Here is a 12,981-nt window from a genome sequence, read left to right on the forward strand (position 1 = left end):
TCATACAAATATTTACACGTTAAGTTTGCTGAAAATAAACACAGTTGACAGTGAGAGGACGGTTCTTTTTTTGCTGAGTTTATGTTTGTCTATGCTTGCATTCAAAATACATTCAAAGGATCTTGACACAACTACACAATCATGACACCAATAAATTAGACAAGGTACTACTTGCCCTCAATCACTGTACAAAATCCTATTGAGAAACATTGTTTTGCATCTACCTTGAGTTTTCGGCGTGCATTGAACTCCTGCAGTTTCTTCTGAGCAGTGTCCATATGGGCTGAGTTAACTGCCTTCCCAGTCACCCAGGGGTGTTCCAGCGCTTGCAAGGTCGTCAGCCGTTTATTTGGATCCTGGACAATTAGCTTTCTCACCTACAGGACAGCAGTACATAATATATGGTTAGTAACTGGGTCACTGAGACTGAATTTATTATTTTCTTGGATGCTGTTTATGCAGGTTTCTGTCCACATAACAAGTCGGCCCAGTTCATAATGTGGAGATAAAATTCAGAATGTACAGTAAGAGATGGATGTAGTCTGTTTGCCCTGCATTTCTAGTTACCCTCCTTTTTTACATTCTTTGATAATCAGACACACCAATATTTATTTTATTTAACTAGGCAAGTCAGTTAAGAACAAATTCTTATTTACAATGACAGCCTAGGAACAGTGGGTTAACTGCCTTGTTCAGGAGCAGAACGACATATTTTTACCTTGTCAGCTTGGGGATTCGATCTTGCAACCTTTTGTTTACTAGTCCAACGCTCTAACTACTAGTCTACCTGCCGCCCCCAACATGGACACACTCACATTTCACCTGGGAAACATTTCACCTGACCCAATGGTACAATTACAGATGATCCATTATATTGACCGCTCTAACAATGAAAAGAAACGTCTGCAAAAATGGAAGGCAGTCAGAAGGAGGCAAGATCAGGTGGGACCATTCTAGCCAATGGCACAACTCTGATAGAAAGTGTTTTTTTCCCAAAGTTGCCGGGATGTCACATGTCCTATTTATATCAGTAAACTCGTAAAAACCTAAGCATTACGAAACTTCTATTCGATCAAATAAGGCACTGCATCTCTGTGCTTGAGGCGTCACTACAGACACCCTGGTTCGAATCCAGGCTGTATCACAACCGGCAGTGATTGGGAGTCCCATAGGGTGGCGCACAATTGGCCCAGGGTCGTCCGGGTTAGGGTTTGGCCGGGCTAGGCAGTCATTGTAAATAAGACTTTGACTTGCCTAGTTAAATAAAGGTAACATTTTAAAAAAACAAATAGATTTAAATTCAACACTCTCATTAACCTCCATACAAAACTCATCTCTTGGTGAGCAAAAAACCCCGAAAAGCACCACTTGCTGGAGAAGACAGATTGTGGGTCCAGTTATGCCTCTCGCTTGCCACTTCCTCTCTTCTACAATGCAGCCAGCAGGTCTCCCACGGAACTAGGTTTTCATTCTTCACCAATTACGGATTTATCAATTACTCCTAAGTACCAGGGGAACATTTTTGCCAGCGTGACTGTGGTAACCCCAGGGTAACCTCAGGACCCCAGAAGTGTCTTAACTAAGAACCAAACAGAAACAAACGGAAGCAAGCGGAACAAAACGGGATGGGACCAGCCTGAATTTGTCCAATAGAAACTCTAGTTTTCATTGAATAACATTTTGCAACAGACAAAACGTTGTGCGACTGAATTGGCATCATGAATACACGCCTGGTGAAAGTCAATAAAACTCACCAGGTCCTTGGCGTTGAAAGACACATTGTCCCACCAGGGGGAGACAAACTCATATTCACAGTTGAGGATCCTCTTGAACATGTACTGGTCTCCTCTTTCATCGAAGAACGGTTCAAAGCCACATAGCCTTTCAGGGAGGATGAAATACGAGGCATACATCAACCACAGACAGCTCCTGTCTATTGATTCAATAGCTGGCTACAGTCTGACAGGATCTGATAGCCGCAGGGGCCTAAGCTACAACTCTATTAGAGGTGCAATCCTCCTTGCACTAAGACTTTCTAGTCACTCTTATTCTCCCAGATTGATGTGCCTTCAAAATATGTTATTTTTACAGTTGAATATTCATTAACTAGTAGTGAGTCTGTATACCAGCGATTCTTCTGAATGCTGTTGCTAGCAGTTGCACTACCGTTTCCTGGCTTGCTGTATAATGGGGAACTCACAACCACATACTGAATCAAATCAAATATGTATACCAATCAGTATGTGAAAGAAACAAAATCACTCAGAAGCTATACAACAGAATGCACCAACACCCTTGGTTCAGAAACCAAAATGGCCGAAAAATACAACTAAAAAGGGTCTGTAATTCCTCAAAGAAAGAACACACAAATTCTTGATGTATTTTTTTTTGCTGCTAACAAATTAACAAAACTGTTGAGTGTCAAAATAACCAATGTCTTTGAATGATGTGATTCAGGGTTCAAGTAAACTTTTGAGGGGCTGGTATCTCTTACAAGATATACGTGATAACTCCCACCGACCACACGTCAACCTCAGGTCCATAAGCACTTCCTCGCAGAATCTCTGGGGCTGGAGGGAGGGGAGGAAGGATAGATGGGGGGAGGGGGAGATGAAAAAGAGAAGAGCAGGATGGAGGGCGGGAGGGAGGGAGAGGCAGCACAAGGGGGAAGGAGAGAGACAGTGGTGAAAACAGAGTAGGGAAATCTTACTCAGTAATTATTTATCCAAGGAAAAATGTACTATGTAGTATGTGGATAAACATTACAATATACACCCTGTCCTCATGGTAACCTTCTCTGCTCAAATCTTGGCAAGTTAAGCATGCAACCAAAACAAGAAAAATCTTCTTGGTCTGAAATGGCAATCTCTAGTCCTGTAGCTAGCAAATATTATGTTGCAAGTGAATGAAAAAGCATCACAATAATGGGTTACAACTTACCACAGTATCCTGGTGTACCACAAACAGTCTTCATTGTGACCTGATCATCGATGACCTTCGACAAACCAAAATCAGCTGCAAAATGAAAGAGAGACAGAGCTATATTAAAAAGTATGCCTCTTTATGGAAGTCCTAATATCTGGTATTTAGAATAAAATAGTAGAATAGAATACCAGTAGAATAGAAAATAGTAATAGATCATTCCAATAGAATATAATCGTTGGCATTGATTTCCTAATTATGTCTGATCAAGTCAGTTCTGTCTCTGATAGCACAACAGAGTCAATGGATGTTCTTGTGTCTTTGATAATCGTAGTGAATCCCACAGTGTATTGAGTAACCCCACCAACCTATTTTGAGGGGAGCATCTGGTGCTGCGGTAGCGTATAGGAGGTTCTCAGGTTTCAGGTCCCGGTGCACCACGCCGTTCTCATGCAGGTACTGGATAAAGACAAAGACACAAGGCAACACCATAGCACCCAGGTGGCTGTATGACTCCTACACACGTCTTGTGCTATTGATTTGTCTGCTGGTGTGTATGGAGCTGGACTGTTTGGGGATTTAGCACCGCCGAATGAATCGGTGCCCGCTCCCACAATTCATTTTCTACAGAGAACCATAACATTCCTGCTTTATAGTGCACTGTTGAAAATGGTCTATGGATAAACAAAATGCAAAGTTGAATTATCTTATCATTGCCTATTCTGAGCTGTGTATTACACTGTGTGTGTGTGTGTGTGTGTATCAGTCACCAGATGCCAACCCAATTGAACACTGCTGGAGTGACACCTGAGTAAGCGTTTTCCACCACCAACAATTTGTTTTGGTGGAAGAATAAAGTCACCTCCCTCCAATAGAGTTCCAGAGACATGTAGAATCTATACCAAGGGGCATTGAAGCTGTTCTGGCAGCTCAACACCCTATTAACACACTTTATGTTGGCGTTTCCTTTATTTTGGCAGTTTCCTGTACACTGTGCTATGATACTGTGTACTGGACGTACACATGATTTAAAGTATGTTTTAAACTATTCTTGGGTTTAGCGAGTACTTTCACCAGTGTTAACACAGTAACTCATCAAACAGTTACTGTGGGACATAGAAGTCTACCCAGTTACAGAAAACAGCAGCACAAGGCAGCTACCTTGATAAGCAGCTACCTTGATAAGCAGCTACCTTGATAAGCAGCTACATTGATAAGCTGGATAAGGTATAGAGTATAGACCTACTCTACAGCTCACTGTCTTTATAATGACATCTGTTTGTAAAGCAACCTATTGTATAACTTATCTTCTGTACACTGTGGGTGGGTTAGTGGTTATGCAAATCCCTAGTTTCTTATGTAACATTAAGCTGTTAAAGAACCACATTCCATTCCACTGGAATGAAAATGCTAAGCATCAAGGTTAGTACTGAATGAGCTATCCTTATTATGCAACAAAACTAATATTTTCTCATTGGGAATGGCTAGGTTGAATAGACCTCGTTCACAGTGAATGAAGGCATCATTTTCTCCCTACACTATGTATTGTGACAACCCCTCGGTGTAATGGCTCTGTGATGTCAGAGGGGAATTCTCCTCTCCTGCACAAAGCTCTATGGAGCTGACACAGATAAGGTGTCCTCTCTCATCTGACAAGTATAGTGTGGGATGGAGGAATGAAGAGAAGGCAGGAGGGAATACAGTAGCCCCAACCACACATACCACCACAGATATCTCAGGTCTCCCACGGCTGCCATAGCACCACTCAAAATAAGATTTTCTGGCCAATAGGCCAACGACACAGCTCTGTGTTCTCATTGACAGTAGTTCTCTTCTGCCAGAGAAAGAGAAGTACATGAGAGGTGGGCGAGGCGATGTATTTGGCCAATGAGGAAAATATTACCTCTCAATCTTAAGTCTCAACATCAAGAACCTTACCTAGCCTAATATCACCTTTTACAGTAAACAACTTAACGGATCTAAAACGTGGTTCCAGATTCTCCGTGTCCAAAATAATAAACACATTGGGATACTAAGGATACTAAGACACATTGGGATACTAAGATAACACCAAATGAGATGCCTATAATAAAGGACTCAAATCTGTCACTAACAGAGTGGGGATTTGAGTGTAGACGTGCCAGTGAGATTGGCCGGACATGAGGCTACCAAGATGCTCCACTGGGACGTTAGCTAGATATCCAGATGGCTTTGATCATGTAACAGACAGACTGCAGAACCTCTCCGCCGTTTCCGAAGTGGCCGTGTGCACTGTAAATACATCACTCCCAATCAACATGGAACAGAGACTTCCTCGACAACACAAGGAAACTTAAAACATATCTGGAGGCTTCAGAAATCCCGTTTTTTTGTTGGTGACTGAACAAGGGGGAGTTCTTATAGAAATCATTTGTTTACATGTTGCTTACACTACTTTTGGATTATAATTGGATTTTAAGGCTCGTATGAATGTCCTGCTTAATATAATGTTTGTGTCATCATCGCAAATCAACTGCATTATACTTAAAAAACACTTCAACCAGTAAAATGGCTCTTTGGCTAGCCAATATCAATGAGTGTTAGCATTCTAGCTAACAACTGCTGCATCCAAAATAGTTATTTTGCAAAGATCACAACCAAATATAATCTTAGTGACTGTTCAAGCAAGAATCAAAACATAATTGTAAGCCTATGAGAACCCAAAACATGTATTCTGTTTAGAAGTAATAAAAATACATCTAGGCTATGTTGGAATGGGCGCAGTTGGCGATGGCTTTCTTACTGCCGCGCGCATGTGTGCGTGACATCATTGTGTTGCGTACTGGAAAATTGTACCTTTATTTAACTAGACAAGTAGGTTAAGAACAAATTCTTATTTACAATGACAGCCTTCCGGGGAACAGTGGGTTAACTGCCTTGTTCAGTGGCGGAACGACAGATTTTTACCTTGTCAGCTCAGGGATTCAATCCAGTAACCTTTTGGTTACTAGCCCAACTCTCTAACCACTAGTCTACCTAACGCCCAAAGGAAAAGGATCTATGTGTTAAAAAAATCGTTGTTTAACTATTTAATCTCCTTAGCAACAGCAATCTAACAAAGGATCATGGAATACACTAACATGGGAATGCCTGTTCAACAGTAGAACCCTTACAATGTTTGGGTGAGGACTCCTAACATGAGGAAGACAGACATATGCCTTGGTCCATGTTGATGAGATGTCAAAGATAGCGCAGTGAGAGACAGACACATGGTTATGTGATGACTCAATGAAATCCAGCATACTTGATCCATTTAAACTGTTGGTCCAACAATGCTGGTTCAAATGATAGTACATTTAGGATTTGATTATGGAAAAAGTTTTCTATTGGTGCCATTTTGTTCTTTACAATGTATAGATAAGGGGACAGGCTGAGTGAATGTGTGATGGTGTCCCCCAGCTATGCAGGTCAAAAGCATTACAGTATGTCAAGAGTTTGCTAGACATTTATTAGCCTACTTTCTGACAGGTGTCAGAGGAAGGAAGTCAACTTACTGCAACAGCTTCTAATACTTGTATGACAGCATCAGCAGCATCCCGCTCAGTGTAGAAGCCCTTCTCCACAACCCTGAGAGAAAAACATGTTGTGATTGTTGTAACAAAGGAATGGTACAGTGTGTGTGTGGGTGTGTGTGTGTGTGGGTGTGTGGGTGTGTGGGTGTGTGGGTGTGTGGGTGTGTGTGTGTGTGGGTGTGTGGGTGTGTGGGTGTGTGGGTGTGTGGGTGTGTGGGTGTGTGGGTGCGTGGGTGTGTGGGTGTGTGGGTGCGTGGGTGCGTGGGTGCGTGGGTGTGTGGGTGTGTGGGTGCGTGGGTGCGTGGGTGCGTGGGTGCGTGGGTGTGTGGGTGTGTGTGTGCGTGGGTGCGTGGGTGCGTGGGTGCGTGTGTGTGTGGGTGTGTGGGTGTGTGGGTGTGTGTGGGTGCGTGGGTGCGTGGGTGTGTGGGTGTGTGGGTGTGTGTGTGTGTGGGTGCGTGGGTGCGTGGGTGCGTGGGTGCGTGGGTGTGTGTGTGTGTGGGTGTGTGGGTGTGTGGGTGTGTGGGTGTGTGGGTGTGTGGGTGTGTGGGTGTGTGGGTGTGTGGGTGTGTGGGTGCGTGGGTGTGTGGGTGTGTGGGTGTGTGGGTGTGTGGGTGTGTGGGTGCGTGGGTGCGTGGGTGTGTGGGTGCGTGGGTGCGTGGGTGCGTGGGTGTGTGGGTGTGTGGGTGCGTGGGTGCGTGGGTGCGTGGGTGTGTGGGTGTGTGTGTGTGTGGGTGTGTGGGTGTGTGGGTGCGTGGGTGTGTGGGTGTGTGGGTGCGTGGGTGTGTGTGTGTGTGGGTGTGTGGGTGTGTGGGTGTGTGTGGGTGCGTGGGTGCGTGGGTGCGTGGGTGCGTGGGTGTGTGGGTGTGTGTGTGTGTGGGTGCGTGGGTGCGTGGGTGCGTGGGTGCGTGGGTGTGTGGGTGTGTGTGTGTGTGGGTGTGTGGGTGTGTGGGTGCGTGGGTGCGTGGGTGTGTGGGTGTGTGGGTGTGTGTGTGTGTGGGTGTGTGGGTGTGTGGGTGTGTGGGTGCGTGGGTGCGTGGGTGCGTGGGTGTGTGGGTGCGTGGGTGTGTGTGTGTGTGGGTGTGTGGGTGTGTGTGTGTGTGGGTGCGTGGGTGCGTGGGTGCGTGGGTGTGTGGGTGTGTGGGTGTGTGGGTGTGTGTGTGTGTGGGTGTGTGGGTGCGTGGGTGCGTGGGTGCGTGGGTGCGTGGGTGTGTGGGTGTGTGGGTGTGTGTGTGTGTGGGTGTGTGGGTGCGTGGGTGCGTGGGTGCGTGGGTGCGTGGGTGCGTGGGTGTGTGGGTGTGTGGGTGTGTGTGTGTGTGGGTGTGTGGGTGTGTGGGTGTGTGGGTGCGTGGGTGCGTGGGTGCGTGGGTGTGTGGGTGTGTGGGTGTGTGGGTGTGTGTGTGTGTGGGTGTGTGGGTGCGTGGGTGCGTGGGTGTGTGGGTGTGTGGGTGTGTGGGTGTGTGTGTGTGTGTGTGGGTGCGTGGGTGCGTGGGTGCGTGGGTGTGTGGGTGTGTGGGTGCGTGGGTGCGTGGGTGCGTGGGTGCGTGGGTGTGTGGGTGCGTGGGTGTGTGGGTGTGTGGGTGTGTGGGTGCGTGGGTGCGTGGGTGTGTGGGTGTGTGGGTGTGTGGGTGTGTGGGTGTGTGGGTGTGTGGGTGTGTGTGTGTGTGGGTGTGTGGGTGCGTGGGTGTGTGGGTGTGTGGGTGTGTGGGTGTGTGGGTGTGTGGGTGTGTGGGTGCCTGTGACCATTAAGGCAGATAACTAACCTTTCAAATAGCTCTCCTCCAGTCACAAGCTCCAAGACCAGACTGATCTCTGAAGGGGTCTCGAAGATCTCTTTTAGTTTGATCTGAGAGAAATAAAACAAAACAAACAAATTCAGTATCAATAAAAAACATAATACCAATCGTTAATTCTATGCAAGGACAGCACAAAAGTGTGTAGAACCCTTACAATGTTTGGGTGAGAGAGTCGAAGTAGAACACCTATCTCTGTCCTTACTATCTTCTTATCCACCTGCAGAAACAAAACAGAACTGGGTTAAGGAAGAAACATGTACCTGTTGTACCCTGGGTAAAAATATTACACTAAGAATATGATGAACATCCAGTGAGAACTCACTGTTTTCTTTAGTGTTTTCACTGCGTACGGCTTCAGTGTTCCCTTCTGTCGACATCTGCACACCACCGACGTCGCTCCCCTAAATGCAGAGGGAATACACAGTTAAGCTACAAGAACAACTGTCAAGTGGGTAGGGAGTAGCAACACATTGTGCACAACACCCAAGATACTAACTCCTTGAAAATGGTGAATAGGCTTTGATGTAGTTCTTCTGTACTTCCATTATGGCTGGGTAGCCTACAGTGGCTACAATCTTAGAAAAAAAAGAGTTCCAAAAGGGTTCTTTGGCTGTCCCCATAGGAGAACCCTTTTAGGTTCAAGGTAGAACCCTTTTGGGTTCCATGTAGAACTCTCTGTGGAAAGGGTTCCACGTGGAACTGAAAAGGGTTGTACCTGGAACCAAAAAGAGTTATTCAAAGGGTTATCCTATGGACAGCCCAAATTTTTTTTTAGGTTGTTTGAATTGTACTTCCATGATGGCTGGTTAGTACAATTCTCCAAAATAAACTAGGCAAATTCCATAGACCTATGCAGTACAACAGTAGTAGGCAGACATGGAGATTAGGCCTATATTCCTTCAGGTTTAAACATTGCCATGTGTTCAGTTGAAATGGGTCAGCAGTTCGTTCACCTGAGCCACTAGCTCTGGGAAATGAAAATCCCTGGGCCTCTCAGAGTAGGAGTGCTGATCTAGGATCTGTTTGGCCTTTTAGATCATAATGAATATGATTTTTATTTTTTAATTTTTTATTTCACCTTTATTTAACCAGGTAGGCTAGTTGAGAACAAGTTCTCATTTGCAACTGCGACCTGGCCAAGATAAAGCATAGCAGTGTGAACAGACAACAACACAGAGTTACACATGGAGTAAACAATAGACAAGTCAATAACATGGTAGAAAAAAGAGAATCTATATACAATGTGTGCAAAAGGCATGAGGAGGTAGGCAATAAATCGAATAATTACAATTTAGCAGATTAACACTGGAGTGATAAATCATCAGATGATCATGTGCAAGTAGAGATACTGGTGTGCAAAAGAGCGGAAAAGTAAATAAATAAAAGCAGTATGGGGGGTGAGGTAGATAAATTGGGTGGGCTATATACACACCGATGGACTATGTACAGCTGCAGCGATCATATGTACAGCTGCAGCGATCGGTTAGCTGCTCGGATAGCAGATGTTTAAAGTTGTTGAGGGAGATAAAAGTCTCCAACTTCAGAGATTTTTTGCAATTCGTTCCAGTCGCAGGCAGCAGAGAACTGTAAGGAAAGGCGTCCAAATGAGGTTTTGGCTTTAGGGATGATCAGTGAGATACACCTGCTGGAGCGCGTGCTACGGGTGGGTGTAGCCATCGTGACCAGTGAACTGAGATAAGGCGGCACTTTACCTAGCATAGCCTTGTAGATGACCTGGAGCCAGTGGGACTGACGACGAACATGTAGCGAGGGCCAGCCGACTAGGGCATACAGGTCGCAGTGGTGGGTCGTATAAGGTGCTTTAGTAACAAAACGGATGGCACTGTGATAAACTGCATCCAGTTTGCTGAGTAGAGTATTGGAAGCTATTTTGTAGATGACATCGCCGAAGTCCAGGATCGGTAGGATAGTCAGTTTTACTAGGGTAAGTTTGGCGGCGTGAGTGAAGGAGGCTTTGTTGCGAAATAGAAAGCCGACTCTAGATTTGATTTTGGATTGGAGATGTTTGATATGAGTCTGGAAGGAGAGTTTGCAGTCTAGCCAGACACCTAGGTACTTATAGATGTCCACATATTCTAGGTCGGAACCGTCCAGGGTGGTGATGCTAGTCGGGCGTGCGGGTGCAGGCAGCGAACGGTTGAAAAGCATGCATTTGGTTTTACTAGCGTTTAAGAGCAGTTTGAGGCCACGGAAGGAGTGTTGTATGGCATTGAAGCTTGTTTGGAGGTTAGACAGCACAGTGTCCAAGGAAGGGCAAGAAGTATACAGAATGGTGTCGTCTGCGTAGAGGTGGATCAGGGAATCGCCCGCAGCAAGAGCAACATCATTGATATATACAGAGAAAAGAGTCGGCCCGAGAATTGAACCCTGTGGTACCCCCATAGAGACTACCAGAGGACCGAACAACATGCCCTCCGATTTGACACACTGAACTCTGTCGGTAAAGTAGTTGGTGAACCAGGCAAGGCAGTCATTAGAAAAACCGAGGCTACTGAGTCTGCCGATAAGAATATGGTGATTGACAGAGTCGAAAGCCTTGGCCAGGTCGATGAAGACGGCTGCACAGTAATGTCTTTTATCGATTATATGGACAGGGAGGACTTGATCCTATATCAGCACTCCTACCCTAAGACAAAGCTAACTAAGATCTACTTTAAATGTATTCAAACATAACAAGTAGTACTGTTAATTCTGAATATAATTCCACTTTGCACATATCATCTTTTACAGGTACAACCTGATCCTGCTAGTGTCAGAGGAGTTGATAATGAGAGTTTAAAGAGAAGATTACTTTAATGGGTCCAAGAATGCAAGAGGAATACACACTGTGCTGCAGTATGGATGTATATAAAAAGGTAGGCTAAATTCCAATGTGCAAATACATCTAATTTGGCTGCACAGCTTACAATTAACAGGAAGAGGGAAGAGGCAGAAAGCGAGAAAGTGAGAGATAGGCAGCTTTTGTGTTCAGAGGAAAGCATCTGGGCTCTCAGGTGTCCAGACCCCAATATTCACCATTACTACAGAACACTCTCTCTCCCCCTCTCTTTCTCTCTCTCCCCCTCTCTTACTCCCACACACCTCCACTCTGCCTCTCTCTTTCTCTCCCTCTCCCACACATTCACTCTCTCTCCTTCTCCTGCCTCTCTCCCACACATTCTCTCTCTATTTCAATATACAGTGCATTCGGAAAGTATTCAGACCTCTGCCCTTTTTCCACATTTTGTTACGTTACAGCCTTATTCTAAAATAGATTAAAGAAAATCTACACACCATAATGACAAAGCGAAAACGGGTTTTTGGAAATGTTTAAAAAAGTATTAAAAATAAAAAACTGAAATACCTTATTTACATAAGAATTCAGATCCTTTGCTATGAGAATGGAAATTGAGCTCAGATACATCCTGTTTCCATTGATCATCCTTGAGATGTTTCTACAACTTGATTGGAGTCCACCTATAGTAAATTCAATTGATTAGACATGATTTGGAAAGGCACACACCTGTCTATATAAGGTCCCACAGTTGACAGTGCATGTCAGAGCAAAAACAAAGCCATGAGGTCGAAGGAATTGTCTGTAGAGCCCCAAGACAGGATTGTGTCGAGGTACAGATCTGGGAAAGGGTACCAAAACATTTCTGCAGCATTGAAGGTCCCCAAGAACACAGTGGCCTCCATTCTTAAATGAAAGAAGCCTCCATCATTCTTAAATGGTGGTCCTTCCTTCCAGAAGGACAACCATCTCTGCAGCACTCCACCAATCAGGCCTTTATGGTAGTGTGGCCAGACGGAAGCCACTCCTCAGTAAACGGCACATGACAGCCCGCATGGAGTTTGCCAAAAGGCACCTAAAGGACTCTCAGACCATGAGAAACAAGATTCTCTGGTCAGATGAAACCAAGATTGAACTGTTTGGCCTAAATGCCAAGCGTCACATCTGGAGGAAACCTGCAACCATCCCTACAGTGAAGCATGGTGGTGGCAGAATCATGCTGTGGGTATGTTATTTAGTGGCAGGGACTGAGATACGAGTCAGGATCGAGGAAAAGATGAACGGAGCAAAGTACAGAGAGATCCTTTATGAAAACCTGCTCCATAGCCCTCAGGACCTCAGACTGGGGTGAAGGTTCACATTCCAACAGGACAACAACCCTAAGCACACAGCCAAGACAACGCAGGAGTGGCTTCACGACAAGTTTCTGAATGTCCTTGAGTGGCCCAGCCAGAGCTCGGACTTGAACCCGATCGAACATCTCTGAGAGACCTGAAAATAGCTGTGCAGCAATGCTCCCCATCCCACCTGACAGAGCTTGAGAGGATCTGCAGAGAAGAATGGAAGAAACTGTAACGGCAGCCTTCCTCCTCTTCGTCTGAATAAACAGGGATCGGACCAAGACGCAGCGTAGCTCGTGTTCAACATGTTTAATTACAAACAAAACTGTGAACACTTACAACAATTACAAAATAGCAAAACGTGGCAAACCGAAACAGCCCTATCTGGTGCTTAGAAAACACAGAGACAGGAAACAACCACCCACAATCCCCAACACAAAACAAGCCACCTATATATGATTCCCAATCAGAGACAACTCAAAACATCTGCCTCTGATCGAGAACCATATTAGGCCAAACATAGAAACGGACAAACAAGACACACAACATAGAATGCCCACCCAGCTCACGTCCTGACCAAC

General features: G+C 45.3%; 1 protein-coding gene across 2 annotated transcripts in view; it reads right to left on the minus strand.

Annotated features, from left to right (window-relative positions):
• LOC129811707 (calcium/calmodulin-dependent protein kinase type IV-like) overlaps positions 1-12,981 on the minus strand; it is a 42,605-nt gene that overhangs the window by 3,333 nt on the left and 26,291 nt on the right. For both annotated transcript variants that reach the window (XM_055863237.1, XM_055863245.1), the window contains 9 exons: positions 8,589-8,667; positions 8,421-8,483; positions 8,234-8,316; positions 6,456-6,528; positions 3,291-3,381; positions 2,941-3,015; positions 2,495-2,570; positions 1,755-1,881; positions 225-377 (listed from right to left, as the gene is read on the minus strand). In XM_055863237.1, coding sequence (XP_055719212.1) covers positions 225-377; positions 1,755-1,881; positions 2,495-2,570; positions 2,941-3,015; positions 3,291-3,381; positions 6,456-6,528; positions 8,234-8,316; positions 8,421-8,483; positions 8,589-8,667 — 820 coding nt within the window. The remainder of the gene's footprint in view (positions 1-224; positions 378-1,754; positions 1,882-2,494; positions 2,571-2,940; positions 3,016-3,290; positions 3,382-6,455; positions 6,529-8,233; positions 8,317-8,420; positions 8,484-8,588; positions 8,668-12,981) is intronic.

Source organism: Salvelinus fontinalis, chromosome 2, assembly GCF_029448725.1.
Source record: "Salvelinus fontinalis isolate EN_2023a chromosome 2, ASM2944872v1, whole genome shotgun sequence".
Lineage (NCBI taxonomy): Eukaryota > Metazoa > Chordata > Actinopteri > Salmoniformes > Salmonidae > Salvelinus > Salvelinus fontinalis.